Source organism: Agelaius phoeniceus, chromosome 2 (genome assembly GCF_051311805.1).
Source record: "Agelaius phoeniceus isolate bAgePho1 chromosome 2, bAgePho1.hap1, whole genome shotgun sequence".
NCBI classification, from domain to species: domain Eukaryota; kingdom Metazoa; phylum Chordata; class Aves; order Passeriformes; family Icteridae; genus Agelaius; species Agelaius phoeniceus.
Genome location: NC_135266.1, coordinates 73,792,896 through 73,816,993, shown reverse-complemented (window position 1 = coordinate 73,816,993; position 24,098 = coordinate 73,792,896). Strand labels below are relative to the sequence as shown.

General features: G+C 37.3%; 1 protein-coding gene across 8 annotated transcripts in view; it reads left to right on the top strand.

Moving 5' to 3' along the window:
• The window catches only part of ZMYM2 (zinc finger MYM-type containing 2), an 87,390-nt gene that overhangs the window by 11,449 nt on the left and 51,843 nt on the right, over nucleotides 1-24,098 (top strand). For 4 of the 8 annotated variants that reach the window (XM_077173905.1, XM_077173904.1, XM_077173900.1 and 1 more), the window contains 6 exons: nucleotides 5,534-5,595; nucleotides 7,867-7,987; nucleotides 9,106-9,968; nucleotides 14,310-14,595; nucleotides 17,323-17,488; nucleotides 18,265-18,477. In XM_077173905.1, the coding sequence (XP_077030020.1) occupies nucleotides 9,116-9,968; nucleotides 14,310-14,595; nucleotides 17,323-17,488; nucleotides 18,265-18,477 (1,518 nt within the window). In that variant the 5' untranslated portion in view covers nucleotides 5,534-5,595; nucleotides 7,867-7,987; nucleotides 9,106-9,115. The remainder of the gene's footprint in view (nucleotides 1-5,533; nucleotides 5,596-7,866; nucleotides 7,988-9,105; nucleotides 9,969-14,309; nucleotides 14,596-17,322; nucleotides 17,489-18,264; nucleotides 18,478-24,098) is intronic. The other 4 variants (XM_077173906.1, XM_054654150.2, XM_054654142.2 and 1 more) reach the window with 4 other exon arrangements.

Sequence of the window (24,098 nt, the reverse complement as noted above, 5' to 3'; positions counted from 1 at the left end):
TAAAGGACATCCTTAAGCAGCATCTTGCTGCATGAGTAGTAGATAAAATTTACTCTCTACCACATTGCACATAATGGCTTTTAAGGCTAGAAATGGTGCTGTGCTCTTGCTGATCAGTGTGTTTCCAAGATTAAACAGCTGTGAAATACATAGAAAGTGTGCAGATGAGGAGACACAAGTCAATGTGGCTGCCCTAAAACACTGTTGGTCAACTGTATGATTTTGATTTGCCATGAATACCTATGCCAAGTGCTGCTCATTCTTTGATGAGTAGTCTTGAGAATTACTGGTGCTTGTTTTGGATACCCCTTCACAGAATTAAGTTTGAGGTTGATTCTGTATTTTGATTCTGTTTGTGCATGCAAGGAAGCATTTCCTAGCATTCATTGAGTAGGAAGACTCAAGGAAGAAGCTGTGTTAAGCAAAATTATTCAAATATTCCTGGAAGCATCAGTTGGAAAACAGATGTCAGCATTCACATTTAGCAGTGGTGGCTGCAGTTCAGTTAAGATGCTCAGAAGATATCACAGTTTGCATGCTTTTGGTAGGCTTTAGCTGTGTGTAAATAGTCTTGTGAATAAAACTAAAATTTACTGACTTGCTTCAAAATATTTCACTAAGTAGATCTTGCCCTTTTACTGTTCTTAGTTACTGTCTCTGCTGAATTACAGGTCTTTTAGGTCTTGCTTTTTTGTTGAATTCTCTGAAATCTGCGTGACAAACACATTTTGAATCTTACATCGTGACTTTTAGTAAGCTAATTTCTTCAATCCATACAAAAAATCAGAGGAAAGAATTAAATTTGAAGCAGCTCCAAACCTACTGGAAAATAATTTCTGAAGTAGTGTCTCAAAACTCAAGCAATGAGATATACCAGGCTTTTGTAATGATGGTACTCAGATGAACAGGTAAATTAGATTTGTGAACCTAAACTTAGTATCCTGTTCTGAAAGCTTTTACTGAGGTTCTGAAACACCAGCAATATAAATGGGTTTGTGTTAAGTGTTATTCAGATACTTTCATGAGCTTGTATAGTAATTTAAGACCCTTGTTTTACTTTGGTGTTGTGAATACTTGCACTTGAAGTTAGCCCAAAATATGCAAGTATTCCTGTTGAACTCATTACCATGATTTATGTGTGAAACTGGCAGATGAAATAGTTGAGTCATTGTGGCATTAATGTAATGACTGAAGCTTGCTGAAAGCCTTGCTTGCTTCAGATACACAACTCAATGTGGCCACTGGATATACATGTTGTAAAATTCAGCCTGACCTGTTTTAATATTCCATGTGTCACTGCTTGCTGTGTTGGCAGTGGGCACATGCATGTTGGATTGCTTTATGTAGTAGTTGCTCTCAGGGTAGAGCATTTCTGTCTGTGGCCATCAGCTTGTCATGACTGTCCTGTCTGCTGAAATGATCTCTGTGCTGAAGTTCAGAGCTGTGGTACCAACCTTGATATGTTCAGGCACAGCTGTAGTGTTCTTGCACAGAAATTTTTCGTTTGGGGAACTGACGTGGCTGGAAAGGGTTCCAGCAGGAAACTCTTTTCTGTGGTTGCAGAAACAGCCACATGATAGCATAGCAATGAGGCTGTGGACCTGGTAACTAGGCAGACCTTCAGAAGTGTTAAAACTTTTGTTAGAGGTGTAAAAGTTAACAGTAAATCAGAGCTACCATGTATCTAAGGGATATGTGAACATAAAAAGCTACGGCTGATGGCTGAGTACCCCTGAGGAAGGATATAAGGAGGAAAAAAAACCACAAACCAAAACAGTTTGTGGTTGCCTGTGGTAAGAGTTTTATATCTGGTGACTCAGAAGGGCCCTGCAACTGCTTTCTCTCTAACTTGGAGTTGTATTCACATAGGTAGGAGTCTCTCCATACACAGTATACATCATTTACTATGCCCAAATTGAGACTGTAGTAGTAGCATGCAGATTTAGCTTAAAACTGTCTTAAATTACAACCCTTTAAAATTTTGAGCTACTTGTGTTTTTCTAGCACTTTTCACTTCTTATATGTGGATATAGTTGGGTTACTAATTTGCTTCAATTGCAGTGAAAAAGTGTTACTTTTAGGTGATTTTAATTGGAGTGGTTTACTTTGTTTTTGGGGTGAACTGTGGCATACATTCAGCCAGCCACTGGATTGATGCTTCATACCCCAAGAAAGCTGTGGTACATGGGTTTTATCTGGCTTTGTAGGGAATGAGTGTTCCTGAGCTGTGGCAAGACATTAAGCTAGAGAGCTTCTTGATAGCTGCTTTGTAGATAGTCTGTACTGAGCTTGTGATCATCAGACAAAAGGAAAGTCAAGTGATAAGTGATCTTCTGTAATAAGGAGAGGAACTTCAGAAACTAGCAGAATTAAGGAATTAATTGATATTATGATCAAATGAATGTCAGGGTCAGGAAGTGACCATTAGAACTGGATAGCTTCACAGAACATTAGGGACATGTTCGTAAAGTCTCTGACCTTATACCAACATGTTGACATCCATCCCTCAGCTGAAGTCAGCTTCAGAGCCATGGGCTGAACTTCAGATTTTTTGGGTAAATGGGTAGAGCTTCAGTGAGGCTAGTGATATTTCTTTTGTATGTAAGAAGATGATTATTACTCTCCTGTGTTAGGGTAATTGCTGTACTAGGCAAATAGACAATTGGGTAACTTGTTTGCAGCAGGGATGTATAGGAATAGAAGCTTTTCAGTTAAAGGCTTATTTTTCTGCAGGTGTATTCTGGTTTTCACCTAGCTGGCCAAGAATTTTGTAGTTTCCTTTGAACCACTGTGTTTTAAGTTATCAGTGCATTTATTTCATGTTTGCCCAATCCCTGTTTGAACTGCTTGCATTTCTAACCTCTGTAGCCTTCTGCAGCAGCGACTTTCCCAATTAGCAAAATGTTTTCATGCACAATAGATTATTAAAGCTTCTTAATTATTTAATTTGGCACCTTTTTCTTCTTGCAAAACATTGGGCAGCTCGTATCATCTGTATTTTTTTTATTCTTTCAGATTTAGGATCTTCCTTGAGTTGTTTTCGTTTCAAAGAGAAGTATTTTCCATGAGTATAAATTGTTCGTGTAACTCATCTGTTTCTCCCTTTCTCTGAAAAGTGAGTGATCTGAACATCTCTTGATAAGCAAGATGCTGGTGAAGTATGTTTGTTTTGTAGTAACAAATGTGCTTTGTTTTATTTGATTCTTTTTTTTCCCCTCTTTGGTTGTTGATGATTGAGTAGCTTTGATTTGAAAGAGTGAGAAGGTTGCAACGGGGATCTCAAATTATGTGTATTCTTTCCCCCCTTGTTCATTACCTTGCATTTGTCACTACTGATTTTTCCTGCCACATTGCTTTACAATCAGTTTGTGTTTTCAGCTGCTGTGAATAAGTTTATATGATTAGGAAGCACTCATTTTGGGAGTCACTATCTCTTGGCTGACTTATATATGTTGATCTGTGTCATTTTATTTTGGAATCCCTGTGGTAACTTGTCTTTATTGTGGTAACAATGAACAACACATGATATTTTTCTCTTTAAATAATTACAAATCCCCCAGAGAGCATCTTCTCAAAATCTTTATTGTAAATAATTTCCACAGCAGTCTTCAGTAAGTACAGTGTTTGAATGCCTTTTGGAAGACTTTAGTGGGATATACCAGTTTAATCAGGGTTGGTCAAAAAGTATGTGAACCCTTCAAAAGATTTTGGCAGTAGTCCTGTGAGACATTACCTTTTCATTTCGAAATTTGTATTACTGTCCTCCCCTATGTTTTGGGGATTTTTTTGTATATTTATTCAGCTGTAGTTTCTATCAATTTATTTAGTGATAGAGATAGGACTGTAGTCTGAGTAATTGTTCTTCCCTTCTGCTTAAGTAATCGGTTGCAGATACTGAAATAAAAAATTGCTGACTGACTTTAGAAATCTTAAGTGACTTCCACATGGCCCTGGTGATTTGTTCTAAAATCCTCTTCTGTTAGCACTTTGATGCAACATTTTTCCTCTGACCTGACCTGTAGAAAGAGAGCTTGGATGTGATCTTCCCTGATCTTTTCCTTACTGAACATCAGTGCAAAGAATTTATTCTGTGTTTTCTGGTTCAGGCTTCATGGATACTCTTTTACTTCAGGAAAATTTTACAGATGGTAAAATTGACAAGAATTGGGATTTTAGACAAACTGTTGTTGCTCTGACCTAGGTCAGTAGCCTGTTTCTAACCAAAAGGTGTATGAAATGTATGTAAAACATCCCCCCAGTACAATTCCAGCACTTTTGTAGGTCAGAGACTTCCTGATAGTAGTTGGGAACCAACTACTTGTTCCTCTTGGGTTTTTGGAGTCTTTTTAGGCTGGTCGTATGCATGAGTTTTTTAAATGGCCTTCATGCTTTCAAGCTTTTTGTTCTAGCTGTTCCATTTCTTCTCCTCCCACTGAGGTTGTTCTTTCTGAAGCCAGATATTGAAGTAACGAGATTTTTTGTATTTGTATTTTTTTTATCCCCCTGGGAATTGAAATATGCTTTTCTGGAGTGCTGTCTGGATAATCACACCTTGAACTATGTTGCGTGGCCCAGAGTTAGACTAAGATTTGCTTTTTCTTCAGAGAGTTCTCTCGGTGGTTGAAGTTGACTACGTTGTAAAAATTTTTCCCATCATTCGGTGGTGGGCTGATTTTACTTCCCCCCTGCCCTAGTTTGCACAACAGTAGTTAAAAGTAGTTAAAACAGTGGTTAAGTAGTTACGGTGAGTGATTATCTCACCATAGTGAGATAATGGGAATGAGAGTACTTTGCAGTCTCTCGTGCTCATTATCTCACCTGTGGTGTCACTGTTGAGTGGAAGTGATTGGTAGTTTACCATTAATGGGCTGTTTCTTCTGCTTGGGACGTGGAATTTAAAAGTAGCACAGTACCTCTTGATGTAAATAATTTAGTTACGATACTGTGCTTTCCTAGCAGAAAGTAGTATTCTTTTGCTGAGGCAAATAATTCCCTTTTTGTTCCAGTATTTGTTTCTTAGGATACTGTCTCCTAAATTTTGTTTATCTGTTCACGTCTGAAGATGTCTCAGTTATGCATTATTTCCAAAGTAGTCTTTCAAGTTTTCTTTTTTGTTTTTAGGCTTATAGCATTGATAGGGAAACATATGTACATGGTGGTCCTACTTTGGATGTCTGTTTTGGTGGAACTGCAGTTTTAGCCAGATTTCAGTGACTCATCTTGATTTTTGTGTTTTTGCTCCAAGGGTACATAACTGTGAATTTGATCTTCTGTCACCTTCATTCCACATGTTATTAATGGCACTTGGTAAAGGCATTTAAATTCCAGTTTCTGCTTTTGTAAAAGCAGAGCTGAATTTTTTTTTGAGGTACTGGTACACCTCACCTGGGTTTCTGCAATTCATGATAACTTTAACTCTCTTATCATTCATCAGTGGAGTTGACCCTACAAGTATTACTTAAGTGTCTTAAGAGCTGTAGTAGTTGTCATCATTCTAAAGAAGTGCCTACATTTTGTCTCTTATTTCTTCCAGAAATTAGGCCTTGAACAAAGCAATGGGATCGTAATTTATTTCAGCGTGAAGACTTTTAAAAGGTGAGTGATGTAGCTTAAATAAAGAGGGACACACAAGGCCTGGTTCAAGGATGGCTGTTGAATATTGGTAGTGCTTCTGTTTCTGTCCAGATGTGATTTTGGTGTCTGTGTACCACCACAAAGCCTTGAGCTTGTTCTTCAGCAGTATCGAACATGCATTTTCTGCAAACTAGGTCTCACTATTTTGTGGGTTGTTTTCTTGTTGTTGGTTGGTTGAGATTTTTTGTTTGAGGTGTTTGTTCATTGGGTTTTTTATGAATTATTTGGTTTTGTTGTTGTTGAGTTGGGGTTTTGTTTTGTTAGTTGGTTTGGGTTTTTTCTGTTTCAGTTTCGTTTTTTCCCCCTAAATCTCAGCAATTTGTCCAGTGATCAGTCTAACAAATCTCAGGGTTTCTAATCATTGTATTTCTATTGTAAAGCATCTTTTGCTGTTGCCTGTTTTGAGGTATGAGTTTTTTCCCGGTTTTCCATTCTAAACTTTTTTTTAAAGTCACTTTTTTTTTGGGTAGTTTTTCATTTAGAAGTACTGACTGTGACATTGCCTACGTGGTTTTTATGTTTCTCCTTGCTGTTCCTACTTTTAGAAAACAAGCCACCTCATTTTACACATATTATGGGTAATTTTGTTGTTGGGAGGTACGAGCTATTTGCAGGGAAATATATGCAGATTTTGCTTATGACTTTATACTAGTAGTTAAACACAAATTTTTATATTTTTAATACTTAGCGGTACAACTCATTAAAACCTAGGAGCTTTGTGGAGAAAGTAAATAGATTTAGGCAAAAAGATAAGTGTTTTGAGTCTCAACTTTGCACATGTTATGTGCATGTATTGTAATACAGCCCAAGTCTGACTTTCTACTAAGGATTTGTGAAAATAGGAATCACAAAGGTTTTGAGTGCGGCCTAGGGTGTAGTCTTGGCATAGTCTTATTTTTCCCCTGCTCACATCTGTTCGAGTATATTTGAAACTTTATTATCAGCTTTATGTGCTTGTGGTGCTTTTGTCCTTGTAAAAAAAGAAAATATATAGAATAAACCTGTGAAAGTTTAAAAATTAAATTAATTCTTTTCAGCAAAATCTGAGATGCAGAAAAATCTAACTTTAAGTTATTCAGCCCTGGAGGAAAAAGTAAAGTGAAAGAGAATATTGGATTAAATTAACCTTCAGTGTAACTGACTGATTTCCAGGGATGTACATGCCAACTACATTGATAATACAATTTTCTTGGTTAGAAACCTTCTTTCATTGCAATTCAGCATTCCCTTTATTGTGGTTCAAATGCTATTATATAATGGCATTTGTCTGTGAGGCTAACATAGGAAGGAATTAAAAGGTGGTCGCCTGCCACTCCTCTAGGATTAATCTGGTTCACAGCTTTACTGTTTGGTCCTGGTCCTGCCCTCCCTGCTCCTGCTCAGTTAATGGTCAGCAGGGCTTGAGTAGTGTAAATGTGTAGAAGAATATTTGAGCTTTATTCCTCTGGGCATTTTTCCTGTCGTGGGTTTTAAAGGCTGTCCTCAAAGAGTAGATAACTATACTAGTTGATGCTCTCTCTTTTAAAAATGCTGCCAAGTCTGGAAAACCTAATGACTGTTATAAAACCTGAAGAATAAATAGATGCTTGAATTTTGAACAGTCTCTTGTGAGTGATCTCGTGTGTTAATACAGACTATGGATGCCTGAATCTGTGCTAAGTATCACTGCAGTGCATATATACAAGTTGAAAAATACTAGCAGTGTAAGGTTTATATTGCATTGTAGGCCTGATTTTTATGTCCTGTAGTTTTCCTTTCCTATTTTAATTTCAGCTTAGTGTATTCTGCTACAGGCAGCAAGGAGGTTGACACAATAAAAATGAAGGAAGTGTAGCTGCTGAGATTTTTTTTCTTGGTTGCTTAGTTTACTTGAATAATTTATTTCCTTAGTATTCTATTACAGATATACTTCTTAATTCTAATGTTTCATTACTCAGTTGCAGTTATGTATGTCTGTCTCTTACCAAACATTGCATATTTTTCCCCTCTGTAAAGCCTTCTGGATGTGTAATGTGACAGAGTAGAAGATCTCAGTACTGTTGCTGCTTTATTCACAGCAGAGATTGAATAGACTCACATTCTCTCTTACTGGAGGATCATAGTGCTAAAGTCAGGTTTGAACTTAAACTGTAAATTTAGAAGAAAGGTGGTGTAAGGAACATAGCTGGCAGATGATGCTTGAGATGAGGAAATAGTTTTGGTTAGCTAATGTTTGTTTTAACCCCGTTTCAGACCACAGTACTTTTGTGAAAGGCAGCAAGTTGATACAAGAGCAGTTTCCCCACAGGAAAGAAAATAAAAGTGCTTGGAGCAACTTATTAAGGTAAACAGATTGCAGTGGATTTCTGGATGGGTAAGTATAGATGAGCAGGATATTTCTACTTCTTGTATTTACCTTCCTGTAATAAAGGTTTTATAAAAAAGCACAGATAGCTGCTTCTAACCTTCCACACAAACTCAGTGATGTCACAGATCAGTGTTTACTCCAAGACATACCCACATTATAATTATGTCTGTATTTTTCTTGTAGTATTGTATCAAGATTGGTTTAAGTTACTGATCTTTAGTACAGATGTCTTTTAGAGCCATCTTAGGTCTTTTAGCTTTGATTATATCCAGGTTGACTTTTATATTTTTTTAATTCATGGTTGAATTGACATTTATGAAGAACAGATTCCCCAAACTGAACAATTACTAAAAGCAAACAGAGCTCCCCAGGCAAAGTAGCTGTTGGGAAGTAGCCTGAATAAACACTGTTTGCTCTTAAAAGAAATAAGACGAAGTCACTGAAAGTTGCAGGAGCATGAGGTAATAAGTCAGGACTTCAAATGAGCTACCAGTCTGTAGTGGCTACAAATGAGAGGTTGCTGTCCACTTTCTGCTGCTCAATAATGTATCTATTTTTGTCACATTCAAGGGTTTCCTATGTATCTCTTCCTTACTTCTTTGTTCCAATCATCTTGTGGCAACCTAAGGAGCTTTGGCAGTGTGGGGTTGAGGGAAATCAGTCGAATTTCAAAGTTGTTAACGTTCCTAATAGGGCCAGAATTTAATAGGAATTCACTTTTTCTTTCTGTGTGCCTAACTCTTGACCTTGCTTTGTAGTCTAGCAAATGCAGTGCTAGAAGATAATTGCTTGCATATATGGGGTGGGAAAGGGACTGAGAGATTGGGATCATTTAATAAATAGCACTGAAAATTCTGTTTCCTGTGTGTAAAAGTATTGATAAAACATTGTGATGTGTAGCGATTGCATAGTTTTTGCTAGTATAGGATTAGAAAGTAAATGGATGTTAAGACATTCAAAAAGGAGCATAGAAAAACCTAATTTTCCTTCATATTATCTCAGGAAGAAAATAAAATCTGGAACTATTAATTCAGTAGTTATTTTTAAGAACTGTTGCTGGAAAGTAGTATCTTACTTGCTGAAGTTGGATGTGTTCTTTTCTTGCTTTGTTTTTCTTCAAACAGCAGATCTGGAATGGACACGAGTCCTCTGGGAGGATTAGACTTGTCTGAAAATACTCCTAGTCTGCTAGGGAATACCACCATGGCAGCAGGTCTTGCAAATGTAGGAAATACATTTGGAGGGCCACCAAGTTCTTTAGTTTCTAGACCTAATAAATTCCAAAACTCGCCTATAGAAGATGATGATGATGTAGTTTTTATCGAGCCTGTACAACCTCCGCAAAATTCTACGTCGCTGGTAGCAGATCAAAGGAATGCTGCATTTACATCATCTAAAAATGAAGAACTTAAAGGAAATGATTGCAAAATGCTTCCTTCTCCAAAAGACTTAAATTCTCGAAAGGGGAGTATAAGTGAAACTATTATTATTGACGATGAAGAAGATATTGAAACAAATCAAGGACAAGAGAAGAATGCTTCCAGTTTTAATGAACGAAGACTTCCAGAGTGTAAAAATAGAACCAACGAAATGGAATTCTCACCTTCCAGTTTTTCAAGAAGTAAGGTAAATTCAGGGATAGGTAATAGTGGTATAACCACAGAACCAGACTCAGAAATTCAGATTGCTAATGTTACTACATTAGAAACAGGTGCTATGAGATCTGTCAGTGTCAGTCATTTAGAAAATGATGGTGACAGGCGTGACATGAACCTAATGATTACACATGTGACGTCACTGCACAATGCCAGCTTGGGAGATGTATCTAACGGACTGCAGTCAGATAATTTTGGTGTTAATTTGCAAACATACACCCCATCTTTGACTTCACAGACCAAGACTGGTGTAGGACCTTTCAATCCTGGTAGAATGAACGTGGCTGGAGATGTATTTCAAAATGGAGAATCTGTGACTCATCATAATCCTGGTAAGTTGTGATTTTGAATTTTTCCTTAAAGGCTGAAAATAAGTTGTGAAATAAATTGATTATAGAAGTTTTGATTTAAGTATTTTTGGCAGTGGCACTGCTTAGTCTTTTAGCTTAATATGTATGAAAGATCTTGATTCCCTTCATGCCCATCACTACCTTATCTGTGACTAGAATAAAATATGTTCAGTGGCATAATACATTAGGAAACATGTCTTCACCAAAAGGATTATTAAATACTGGAACAGGCTGCCCAAGAAAGTGATCTCCAACCCTGGAGATGTTTAAAAGGGGTGTAGATGTGGCACTCAGGGACATGGTTTAGTGGGAGTGCTGGATTAATGGTTGGATTTGATGATCTTAGGCATCTTCTCCAACCTAAATGATTCTGTGATTATATATGTGGTTTGGAAGATTTCTTCTGGATCTGTTAGTCTATTTTCCTTGAGTAGGTGCCTCTTCTGTATATGAAGCAGTAGGTGTATAACAGAGACACTTGTGTCCTACACATTAATTTAGAGTCTGATGTCCCCAGTAGGCATTGGAGTGCCTATGATAGAATGGTTTGGATTGAAAAGGACATTAAAAGATCAGCTCATCCAACCACCCTGCCGTGGCAGGGACAGCTTTCACTGGATGAGGTTGCTCAGAGCCCCATCCAACCTGACCTGGAACACTCATGGATGGGGCATCCATAGCTTCTCTGGATAACCTGTTCCTGTGTCTTGCCACCTTTATTGTAAAAGAATTCTGTCAATTCTGTCTCATGACCAATATAAACCTACCCTCTTTCAATTTAAAGGTACTGCCTCCTGTCCTCTTACTACAGGTCTTGTTAACAAATCTCAGTGCATCTTTTTCTGTAACCCTGCTTTATATGTTGAAAGACTGCAATATGGTCTCCCCAGCCTTCTCTTCTTCAGACAGAGCAACTCCCAAGTCTTTGCTTTTCTTTACAGGAGAGGTGTTCAAGCCTTCTGTCACTTCTTGTAACCCTCTTCTGTGCTTGCTTTAACAAGCCCATTTCTGTCTTGTACAGAGGACCTCAGAGCTAGATGCAGTATTTTGCAGGTGGGCTCTCAGCAGAGCAGAGGGACAGAATCACCACAGACCAGGATATGAGTGACTTTTTGGTCTGTAAGCACAGGTTGCTGGCTCATGTCCAGTTTTAAATCTACTGGTCCCCCACAGTCCTCCTCCACAGGGCTGCCCTCAATCCATTCAGCCCCCAGTTTGTATTGGTATTGAAGATTGCCCTGGCTGACCTTGCACTTGGCCTTGTTGGGCTCGGAGTTTTGCATGGGCTCATTCATCCAGGCTGTCAAGATCCCTATGGATGGTATACTGTCCCCTCTGTCTTATCAATTGTACCACCCAGCTTGGTGTTCCCAGCAAACCTGCCGAGAGTCTGCTTAATCTCACTCTCTGTGTTGTTGAAAAAAAAACCTAAATAATACCTGTCCCAGTACAGACCCTTGGAGGACACCACTTGTTACTGTTTCCCACTTGGACATTGAGCCATGAACTGTAATTCTTGGGGTGCAGTCATCCAGCCAATTCTTTATCCATGAGCTATATATATCTCCAATTCAGCAGCAAGAACGTTGTGGGGGGACCATATCAAAGGTCTTGGGAGACGTCCAGGTAGATGAAGTCCATGTAGATGTCCTTTGGAGTGGAACTTTTGTTTCTCTCAATGCATTCTAGTTTTTGTGCTTCAGAAATGCTCCAGAGAAAGAGCCAACACCTAGTAAATTGAGGGTGCAGTTTACAATTGCCCTGATGTGAACCAGGTTTTAATCCAACTGTTTGTAGCTCAGTGTGTTTCAAAAGCTGCATACCTGTGTAAAACTTCAGTACTGTCTTCTTTCCCAACTCTGCCCCAAGATGTACTGACACATTCTTTTCAACTTTTAAAAAAAATTAATTTTTGCCAGATGACTCTGTAATAAAATGGTATAAATGAGAGGAAAGGATAATTTTATAGTGTTTTAGAGCAGGAATGAGTAAGAAGGAAGGAGACCAACCTGAAAAGCCATAGCAGTAAGATGTGGTTGAACATGGCACTGTATAGTCTCATAAACTTGGCCATTACAGAATTGCAGGTAGGAGCTTGAAGGATGAAGACATAAGGCAGTGAGGTATGAAAATTCACCATGAATTAAGTAAGGAAGTGTGATACACCTCAGTGCAAGGGCACAAAAATTGGATTTTGCAGATCCTTTACAGAGAACTTTAAACAAAGGAGGTATCATGGCTGAGAAGCGAGATGTGAAGAAAAGGCTTAATATAAAATGGGTATCTATGAAGCTGGGATATGGAAAAAGTAAAAGAAAAAAAAGTCAAGATCTCCTGATATTCTTCTTGTATGTTTATGGAAGGAAAAATGCAACAAAATATCAAGGGAGGCTATCTGAGGCCTTAAGAAAATCAGGAATAATTGAAAAAAACCTTAAAGAGATATTACCTACTTTAATTAGGTATTAGTTCTGCTGAATGTTTCAAACTGAAATGAGTGGCAAATTCAAGTTTTCATGACTGGCAGTTGAGCACTACTGTAGCTCTATTGCACATGCTGTGTATTCCTGATAAGACAGGCAATGTGCTTTCACTTGAAATCTAAAAGAAAAGAATGTTTTGAGGTGTTAAGGTGCTGCCAGGATAATAGTATATTTGAAGTAGTAGAAATACAGAAAAGCTTAAAGAGGGCACTTAATTTTAATTCTAAGCACTCTGGTAGCTTGTCTTAGTTTGTCAGTAAGGATATTCATGCCTTCCAAGGTAAACACCTTTAACACTTTTAAGACAAATGTGTTTTGTTTTGTGTCCTTTTCCCTTCACCTTTTCCTTCCAGCTCTTCTGCTTACTCTCAAGCACTACAACAGGTAAATTTCTAGATTGTCTTAAATGGCTGAGTAGTAGGACATCCTTGACAGCTAAAAAGGCACACACGAAAATGATCTTTTACCTTCTAAGGAATGTATGTTGTTTCTTGTACTAACAAGTGTTCTTGGAACTTTGTCCCTAAATGGATTTTAAAGCTATGCATCAGAATATGTTGTTAATAGAATCCTTTGGGGAAAGAAAGGAATGCAGAAAGCAGGAGGAAAGGGTTCCTTTTATTTAATAAACAATTATGGACCAAAATAATGTCCCTTAAGAATAAGGTATGGGCAGTTGCTCTTGTCTGTAGGTTAATGTTTATGTTATTTGAAGTCATAGAATTTAAAATCATCTGTCTTAGGTTTGGGTATTAGTTGTATTAACACTCCAGAAATACTCTGGATCACTCCAGTAAAACATTCAAGGCTAGGTAAGTCCCAAGGGCTGTCACAGTGTTTGGTATAACTGGCACACTATTGAAAATTTGTGCAAATGTTGTTTATCATGCAAAGTTGTTTTTTTCAGTTTTAATTCAGTCTTCAGAAGATAAACATTTCGAAATTCTGATGATAATCACTTTAAATGAAAGCTGGAATTCCAGAGAAAAGCCTAGAAATGACATTTTGTTGGGGGATTTCTTTTCCCCCCCAGAACTGTATTTTCTGCTCCAGACCAAGATAATGGAGCGTGTAATTTAACATATGATGTTCATAGATGTATTTCTTTCAGAAAAATGTCTTGCTTACATTCCTGTTATAGGAGTTACTTATGCTACAAAAGATTGGGCAAAGATAACTTTGTTCCATGGTAGTTTATTTTCCAAAAAATACAGATTAAAAACTAGTGGAGTCTGAAACATGGGGACATGGATCTGTGTACTTCCAGAACTTAACAAAATATTATCTTCTAGGTTCACTGATTACTACTGAGGAAGTTGTTTCTCTCATGACTTTGGACATTCACTGCTATACAGAATAGTTCTCTGGCTGCAGGCTGGTCTAGGAGCCAGTTCTAGGGTTTATCACTGAGGCTGGGCACATTATGCTTGTTAAAGCTTTAGAACAAAATAACTAATGAAAATTTTGGATCTGAATTTGCAGAGTTTGTCTCAAACATTGGTTTAGAAATTCTATGTTGTTAGTCTTTTAATTGTATTTTTTTTTGTTTGAAGATAAGATTGCCAGCTTGCAGACTCAGTGCAAGTGAATTGAAATCTGCAAAACCTGTCACTAGATGTAGGATGGGAACATCCTGAAATTTGTTCATGTTCTGAAGCTTTTTAGAAATGGAGAGTGGTACCATCAAATAGGATTTTTTACATTAAACCTGAAATTAAAATATCTTCTCTGGTCATTCCCAGAGAAAAATGATTTTATGATGATACATCTGTGAATACTATTCTGTACATACATACGTGTCTCTTGATTTACTTTTATGTTTGGGTTTTTTGTCTTGAAGATTCTTGGATATCCCAGTCAGCTTCCTTTCCTAGGAATCAGAAGCAACCAGGTGTGGATTCCTTGTCACCTGTAGCATCCCTTCCTAAGCAAATTTTCCAGCCTTCTCCCCAGCAACAGCCTTCTAAGCAGGTTAAAGTCACGTGTGCAAACTGCAAAAAGCCTTTACAGAAGGGACAGACTGCGTATCAGCGGAAAGGATCAGCTCACCTTTTCTGCTCCACTACCTGCCTCTCTTCATTTTCACACAAACCCACTCCAAAGAAACTTTGTGTCATGTGCAGAAAGTGAGTTTTTATTTTGTTTCACTCTAGCACCTACATTCAGTACTATTAAGATTCTTAACACGTGCATGAGAATTGCTCCATTAATGGTATAAAAGCTGATTATATAAATGCTTTATATAGTGGTGCTTTAGTGTCTGGAAATGTTGAATTCTCTGTGTCTAACAAAATAATGCCAGCTTTTGAATTCAGAGTATGGGACATTATTTTATTGAAAGCCAAGACACTAAAAATAGCTGATTTTTTTTTTAAGGTAAGGTGTCCAAGTTGTGCCATACTTTGTGACAAGATATACTTCATATATGAAGTGCTTTCTGAAAAAAGTGGACCATGTGTTGTGTAGAAAGCACTCATTTTGATAGATGAAGATGTAAAATAAAGAGACTTTAAAGGAATGACAAAGTCATACTTGCAAGAAGCTGGAAGAAACTTGGGAGTTCTTCCACTCTTGGTCATAGGGGGATAGGAAAAGCCTTAGGTTTTCCCCATAAGTGGTTGGTATAGAGGGAGTAAAAAGCATAGCTAGAAGTGGCTTATTTTAAATTACTGGGTAGGTTTGACTTGCAGTTTTTCTTAATTTGCCAGACTTGAAATTGCCAAAGAGAAGCCTTCTGTAATTGTGTTGTTGTAGTGTTAAGTATATAGACTGGCTGTACGCTTACTTTCAGTGTACTGTTAAATGAGCTTTTTGCACTTTTTCATATTCTCAGTCTGCTACATGCTGCAGTGACACTGGTTAAAGGATGAATTTTTGCTGAACTAAAAGGCTTGCAATAAGGATGCCTTTGCTAGTGTGTGCTCTTGAGAGCTCAATCACAGATTTAAGCTAGTAAAAAAATCTTTTCCATTACTGTCCAGTGTGCTGGATTAATGACTACTATTGGGATGCAAGCTATTGGTCTTTTTTTCCTTGGCACTCAGTAAAAATAAGCTATAGAAAACATTGATATCCTGCATACTCATACATGGTACCCCGAAAACCTAGAAAATGTAAGATATTCTAGGTTTTTTTAAAAAAAATATGTGTTAAAAGCTCAAATTCTCTGAACCCTTCCCTCTACAGGGCTAGTTAAAATAATGCTTCTTTCTATTGCCTTGTTATGTGTTTATACACTATTATATTTTTTTAGACATAATCTGGTGACTGCCATATTCAGCTTGCTGCATGATCTGTAAAGTTGAAGATTACACAAATCTTCTCTGTCTGAAATCATGGCTAAACCCATGCTCCTTTGCCACTTTGGAGATAATTAAGCTGTCTATTGCAAGAGGCTATGTACAAAACTGCCCTAAATGAAAAGGCTTTATTTTTGAATGATGAGGAAAACACCTTATTTCTAGCTTTTGAGATTAAAGAAAATCTTTCTGAAGTCACCTTTGACAGTTTTTGAAGTGATGTTAGTCTTAGTATGTGCACTAAATTGTTCCTCTGTGGCACTGTTCCTCTGTATAACCCAATAGGAAAAGTCAGAATTCTTAGGTATTTTATTATAAATCCCTTTTCTTGTATTCCTCTGAAGTCTTCTGCAACTACATAAATAGCAAGCTCCCCAGGGCAGAAGCTCTGCCTTTGTTTTGCAGAACAGGAATGATGGCACTCCCTGACACAAATCTTAGTTCTCCAAAGAGTAAGCCAAACTCTGCTGACTTCCCCTTGATGGAAGAAGGCAAGCTTGCAAGTGCTGGTATCAGGGCTGTACAAGTGAATTTTCAAGGAAGTATCTAAGGAAACATACCTTTTCCCTGTTTTTCCAGTGGTTTTTACTCATCTTGGTTTTAAAACTTATAGGTATGAGTATGTGGGGTATGTGTTTTCCAACTGGTGTTCCAGATGTGCACAATAATTGTTCTTATATATTCTACCCAGTAGCATTTCCTATATGTCAATAATAGGTTTTAGATTTTTGTGGGTTTTTTACTTAGAAGGCAAAGGAGGAGGCTTTTATTTCCTCTCCTTACTTCTTGTAATATATGGTGTGTATTAGTTTGGGACAGTAAAAGTCTGTTTGGTTAGAACAAGGTTTGTTCAATTTCAAGTTACTTTTATTGATGGTTGGTTTTCTGGTTTAAGGTGTTAAATTGGCACAGTTCCATGGACAGCTGCATGACCTGCTCAGATGCTTTGGAACTTTTTAAATGAATGATGGAATTAACTTTTGTAAATTTTGAATGATAGAACTTCTAGGCATGTTTGTGGTAGAGTTCTAAGCTCTTTGGTTGTTTATAAGTTTAAAAATATGAAAAAACAAGTTTCTCTCTTCCTCTCATCATGTCCTGAGATTAATACTGAAAATACCTACAAACAAAATTTCTTGCTTTTTATTATAAATCTGAATTTTTTGTATGAAACTTACATACAGCTTTTTTGTAAAAGGAAAAGCCATTGTAAAATGGCTAGCTCAAATTTGCTGTGTTAGTTTTTTGGAAAACACTGAGTTTGCCATAACTACATCTAATGGTGCATTGATACTACTTGGTTCTAGAATAATTAATGGGAAAAAATAACTCAAAGCTAAAGAAAAACATAGGGGTTTACACAGTATAGACTTAGTAGTTGTAAAAATATTATCAAACTTGGTATTCATTTTGTGGCTAACAACTGTACACTAAAAAAACTGTTTTGAAATGTAAACCTTGAAAGGAAGAATGAATCTTACAACATGTGAAGTGTTCCTGTTTATAGAAGTAAAAACATAAGCATGTGGTTTTGCTTTTGTTTTTGTATTTCAGAGATATAACAACCATGAAAGGTACCATTGTTGCTCAAGTAGATTCAAGTGAGTCTTTCCAGGAGTTTTGCAGTACATCATGTTTATCCTTCTATGAAGATAAACAGAATCCCTCAAAAGGAGCCTTGAATAAATCAAGATGCACGATCTGTGGTAAACTAACTGAGGTCTGGTTGACTGTTTTTTGTCTTTCTCAATAATGACATATTAATACCTTATATTCTGAAATATTAATACTGAAAATAAAAAAAGGTAAAATCTTCAGTATTTTGAGATACTAAAATATGAAGGTTTAATATTCACAAAAAACACCTGAAGGAAGAAAATATTCCAAGAGCTTGATATTTGTTTCAGAAACTTGAACTGCCTTTTGCTGATAATGTGTTCTATTAGGCATAGAATCTTGTAGTTATAACCCAGATCTCTAATATAAAAGAATTGCTGATAAGAAAATGTCAAGATCCACTGTATTACCTATTTTTTTTTTGTATGTTTTGAAAGGTAATGCAGATGGTTTTAGATATTTGTAGAGTATGTGTAATTTTAAATTCTCATGAATATATGTATTCTTGATGCCTTCTTGATCAGTGAGTTCAGCATAGTTCAGGCTACTGCTTTACACAGCATAATGTCTGGCCAATCCTCATATGCCAGGTTCTTCCATTTTATAAAACTTGCATAAATTGCCTGCTCTCATATGCAATTTCCACACCCGTCCCTCTGGTCTTTCCTTCTAGGCTAAAGTGTAGATGAGTCTAAGAGTGTTTTCCTAGTATGTTGGAGACAACAGAAACATCCCTTTCTGTTTGTATATTTCATGGTCATTTCAAGGTTTTAAATAGTGAGATGGTTATTTAAATGTAAGATTTCTAGCCAGTCTGTTAGTTTCAGGCAACTTTGTGCTTGTCTAGTGATAGAATACTTTTTTATTTTTATTTTTTAGATTCGTCACGAAGTTAGCTTTAAAAATATGACTCATAAGCTGTGCAGTGACCATTGCTTCAATAGATACAGGATGGCAAATGGTTTAATAATGAATTGCTGTGAGCATTGTGGAGAGTACTTGCCCAGTAAAGGAGCTGGAAACAATGTCCTTACTATTGATGGTCAGCAGAAAAGATTCTGCTGTCAGAACTGCGTTGGTGAATACAAGCAGGTAATGTCTTCTTTACCTATAAATTAAAGTTAAATAAGCATTAATCGTTCTTAAGTTTATCCTGGTACTAATAGCATGGGTTTATTTCTCCTAAGAAGACATAAATAACAAAGACTTAGTTTCTTCTCACTGGCATTAATTTCATTTTTCTATCTGCAGTGGACCTTTTACTACTATATCTTTCTGATGTTGCTGTAATAGTGATACATATTTGTTCTTAATGAAAGTACAATTGAAATTAAATGTTGTTAATAATTCCAGGTTTCTTCTGTTGGTGGTATCTGAAGTATATTAATAGCAAGCACACCACACAGGCTTTATTGGTCCTTAAGTTATGGGGTTTTTTATATAAAAGCTCACTTGGATGCAGTTTTGAAACATTAAAAAATATGCAGAGCATAACATATTGGTCATTGCTCTGAGAAGACACTAACTGGTTACAGTTTGGCTGTGTACTTGCACTATGTCTCATCTCCATTGTACAGGATTCAGAAAATTATTGTCATCCTTCCATATGTCAAATTTTATGCTTTCATTTTATTTATTTGGTTTGTTTTTCATTTATTTTTAAGACTGTTAAGATAGCAGTAATTGTGTTTAAGTATAATGCCAAATCAAGAAGTCTGATGCTGATGTCTTTTATATTTTGCAGAGCCAGCTTAGCTCTGAGCTGCTGCTAATGCTGGCTAGAAGGTTTAAATGTTAATCACAGTATTTATAGTATAATAGGATAGCTCTGAAATATTAAATATTTCAGTGGAGGAAATAGAATATGGGGATTTTGGGGGTGTTATTTTTTGGGTTCTTTTGCTTGGTATGTTCTGCTTTGGGGTTACAGGGGAAGTGTTCTGACAGGGCTCTTTTGCTAGGAAATTTGTTTCTGATTTTGAAATGCACACTTGAATATGTGAGTGGCCACTGTGCTGCACATTGCTCAGGCTCATTCTTAATCTCTTCCCATTTTTAAGAAACCAGTGGTCCAAGAGAAGAGGCATTGCAGTGCTGTGTTGTAAAGTTCGTTAATGTTGCATCATGTGTGCTTGTATTTTCTCACTGGACACTGAGCTCTGGTGCTTTTGGGGATGGCTTTTCCTGTGTATGTGCTGTATTGAGAAGAGCAAAGCTGGAAATGTGTAAACAGCCTCATTGGAAACATAACATAAGCGTTATTTTTTTGCCACAGCTGTACCAAAAGGGACAGGATAGGTTTGCAAGCTACTAAAAACATAGGCATGCCCAGAAGCCATGGAAAGACTTGAAGAAACGTTGAATACTGTCTCTTGAAGAAACAAAAATGCAGGAGATTAACCTTGAACGTGAAACATTCCCCCACAACCAGTATAACTTACACTGCACATGGAATTATGAAATGAACATGGAATTTTGAGGTTAAATGATAAATTTGTACTTTAATGACAGAATATACTGTATTTGTTTACATATCCTTGTATTGTGTGTTTAGATATGTATTTGAGAATGAGAAGAATATGGGTAGCAGGTTGTATGTTCTAGTTTAATTTGGGGAGGAGGAGTAGTTTGCAGTACCAGGGATCTTCAAGTAGTGTCAAGTTGCTGCATTATTGTGAGAACCTTTAAAGTTGAGACACATTGTTTTGGTTCATTCACTTCTGACAGCAGATTTTATGCAAGCAAGTTCTTAATTCGTTTATCAAAATAAGTGATACTGTGCCACTATAATAGGCTGTGAGAACGTTAATTTGAGTGCTCTTGTGCATCTGTTTTGGAATGGTGATTAAGCGTAATTCTTAACTGGTAGATTTCAAATATTCACAGAGTGTGAGGAGTTTAGAGTATTATTAAGGGAAGCTCTTATGGAAAAATCCCGTATGACCAGCCAGGTGCCTTTCTGTTATGAAGTAAGTACACCAGTGGATAAGGGAAAGACTATAGATATTGTTTATCTGGACTTTTGTAAAGCCTTTGACATGGTTCCCCACAATATTCTCCTCTCCAGACTGGAAAGTGGTGGATTCAACAGGTGGACCGTTAGGTGGATTAGGAATTGGTTGGATGGTTGTATCCAGAGGGCAGTGGTCAATGATTTGGAGTCCTGCTAAACACTGGTGACAAGTGGTGTCCCTCAGGGGTCCATATTTGGACAGGTGTTATTTCATTAAGGAATAGACAAAGGCACTACATCTACAGCAAGTGCATCTACAGCAAGTTTGCAAATGACACCGAGCTGAGGGTGCAGTGACACACCTGAATGACAGGATGCCATCCAGAGGGACTGGACAAGCTTCAAGTGAGTCCATGGGAATCTCAGCCAAAGGCTTCACAGGAGTCCAAATAAAGGACAAACACCAAGTACAAGGTGCTGCACCTGGATTGGGCATCCCCCCATGTCAACACAGGCTGGGGATGAACAGATGGAGAGCAGCCCTGCTGAGAAGGACTTGGGGGTGCTGGAGGATGAGAGGCTGGCCATGAGCTGTCAGTGTGCTCCCACAGCCCAGAGAGCCAAACGTGTCCTGGGCTGCATCCATGGTGGGCAGCAGGGCCAGGGAGGGGATTCTGCCCCTCTGCTCTGCTCAGAGCCCACCTGCAGGGCTGCATCAGCTCTGGGGCACCAGCATGGGGAGGACAGGGACCTGCTGGAGTTGGTACAGAGGAGGGGCACTGGGATGATCAGAGGGATGGAGAACCTCTCCTGTGAGGAAGAGCTGAGGGAGTTGGGGTTGTTCAGTCTGGAAAAGAGAAGGCCTCAGGGTGACCTAATGGTGAGCTTCCAGTAGCTGAAGGGAACTTGGAGGAATGATGGAACGAGACTATTTACAAGAGCACATAGTGATGGGATAAGGGGAAATGGGTTTAGATTTAAAGAGAGTAGGTTTAGATTAGATATTAGGGAAAAAAATTTTTACTGTAAATGTAGTGAGGCACTGGAACAGGTTGCCTAGGGAAACTGTGGATGTTCTATCCTTGGGAGTATCCAAGGCCAGCTGGAATGGGGCCCTGAGCAGCCTGGTCCAGTGGAAGGTGTCCCTGACTGTGGCAGAGGGGATTGGAACTGGATGATCTTCCAACTCCCCCTAGACCATTCTGTCATTCTATGAGTATATGAAAGTCAAACTATACAAGTGGAAGTTCTTCTAGTATATGCTGTAGGTGTCTGAAGTTGCTCAGGACACAAATACTTGAGAATATTTAGTTGATATAATATTTAGGTTTGAAGTTTGTTTAGGTTTTTTTTTTGCTGAGTATGTTCAAGGAGTTTTTTTTAGAAAAGTTTAAAAAAGACTAGAAAATATCACTGACAACCCACTAGGCGGCGGTTGGTAAATTATGGGTTGTTTCATTCAGTTATAACAGTGTTTCCTTAGAAATTAGTAGACCTTGCTTTAAAGGAGAACTGCTGAAGGAGAGATTTTGGGAGAGTCATTATTGCATACTGAAATAAACTTCATGAAAGAAATAATACAGAATAAGTTAATGTCATTTGATTCCAGCATTGTGTTGTATTATTGTGTGTCACATAAGAGTTATAGCAAATGTTTTCTTACAAACAGCTGTAAAATAAATAGGTCTTGCTGGTATGAGCTTTGTATTAAGCAGTTTATATTGTAAATGTCATACACCTATCAATATTGCTATATATTTGTAGTAGTAATAAATGAAAACTCCTTATTACTTGTACCTATCTATATACTTAATCACAATTTAAAAAAATAAATATTACACTGATTTGAACACATAATTTTTCAATAACTCATCATGGACTTTTTTTCTTCTTTTCTTGGAATGAAAAAATTAAACTTGTGGGCAATAAAGATTGTAGTGGCTCTCAGAATAACAAGTAATTGGATTACTGCAGGTGATCCATTTGCTGCAAAGTGTGTCTTTCCTCTGCTTTAGACTGTTCCTGGCAGTAAGAAAAAATTCTATTCCTGGGATGGAGAGTAGGTTTTTTCTCAAATGTCCTAAGTCACCTTTCAAGGTGATGGATGCATTGATCTTCCTATGTACCAGTTTCAGAACCTGGTTTAAAAATGATACATACATAATCTTTAATATTGCATTATGAGTCTTGATTTTCTGAGAGGTCATTGTTGTTTTTCCTTTCCTAAAATTTAAAGTAATTGCAGATCTTTGGGTGTCTTTTAGTATTAAAAAGTTATGAATTACAAATAATAATTTCTAAAATTATTTTAAAATAATAAATAGGCATAACTAATGCTCACTGTAGTTGCAAGAGCAAGTTAATTAACTTGCAAGAGCAAGTTAATTTCTCTGTGATACAAAAGCCATGTGTGAAGGAAGCTAAGTGCAAGTCAAAAAAGATAAAACAATGATAAAGTAATTTCTCAAAAAAAGGTGTGACAATCTAGATAAAATGTGAAAACAAAGCCCTCATTGGAAGTATTTAAATTTTTTAAAACCTGAAGATGACAATTACTGCTAGATTGTACACTCTGACTGTTGCACTGAGGTTCAAACTCTTCACATGTAGAGGGTCAAGAGCAACTTTAATAATGACCCTAAAAAAAATGGAAAACCCAAACAAACCACCTTAGAAGAGAATGAAATTATATCTGAACAGGAACTCACTAAAATGGTCTGTTATTGTACAGATACTGAAATACCTTATTTCTTTGAGCAGATATTTTCTATAGTTAAAATACAAGTATAAGCATTTAGAAAATTACTGTAATGATTTATTTGAAAATGATCTGTGTGGTAAATTGGAAGTGACCTCAAATATGCCTGTCATAAAGATGTTAACCTCATGCAGCACATACCCAGGTTGCTTCAGTATTTTTGTTTCTGCTACTATTGCACGTTTTCTGTCTCCACAAAATTAGTTAAGTTCCTTTCCAATGTAATTCCCATGTTTGTGTCCTGGTTTGCTGGATTTTGGTACAGGCTTGACAGCCTTGTTTTAAGAAACAAGTGGACTGTTTCTGGGAATTTGTGATTTAGTTTGTGCAGCCAACCATACCTTTTAATCTTGAGCTTTCCAACTAAGCTAGGGCAATGTCTGTGTCTGCTTTTAAAAATATTTTGCTTCCTTGCCTGATCAGTCCACGGTGCTCTTGATTCTACCAAGAAAGTATTTAATGCCTTCCTAGTTAAAAATGTTCCTTTACCGTGTCTACTTTGCTTCTGTAACTAAAATTCTTCTTAGAATGTGACCTGGGATCTGCTTGCTTTGGGGGCTTCTTAAAGTGATGGTCTTTATCCATTGCCAAAAAGGAGGGGGAGGAGGGGAAGGTGGGTGGGAAAGCAGCTCTAGCTATTTCTTCATAGGCTTTTTGATAGCTCTGGACTGAAGTGAGACTTAATGAATGCAAGCCAAATGAGAGTTTTTCTAGTTGGAGAGGATGCTTGCAGTGCCTTTTCATTTAGTGAAAAACTTTCAATATTGCATAAAAGTGCATTTGGTTACTTCTTGATTAGATGAAGACATACTACTGAACATGCTTCAAGAATAACAGGGCTATGCTGTGCCACTAAGCTATTCACTTACAAGCAATAGAAAAAAAAAACACCCTAGGCATTTATGCTTCCTTGTTCAGTTTCTGCTCTTTGCCAAGGAACTGCTTTTGTGAAACTCTTTAAACTCATTTGTCTATTTTATCTCTGTGCTGGGTTTTAAGAGC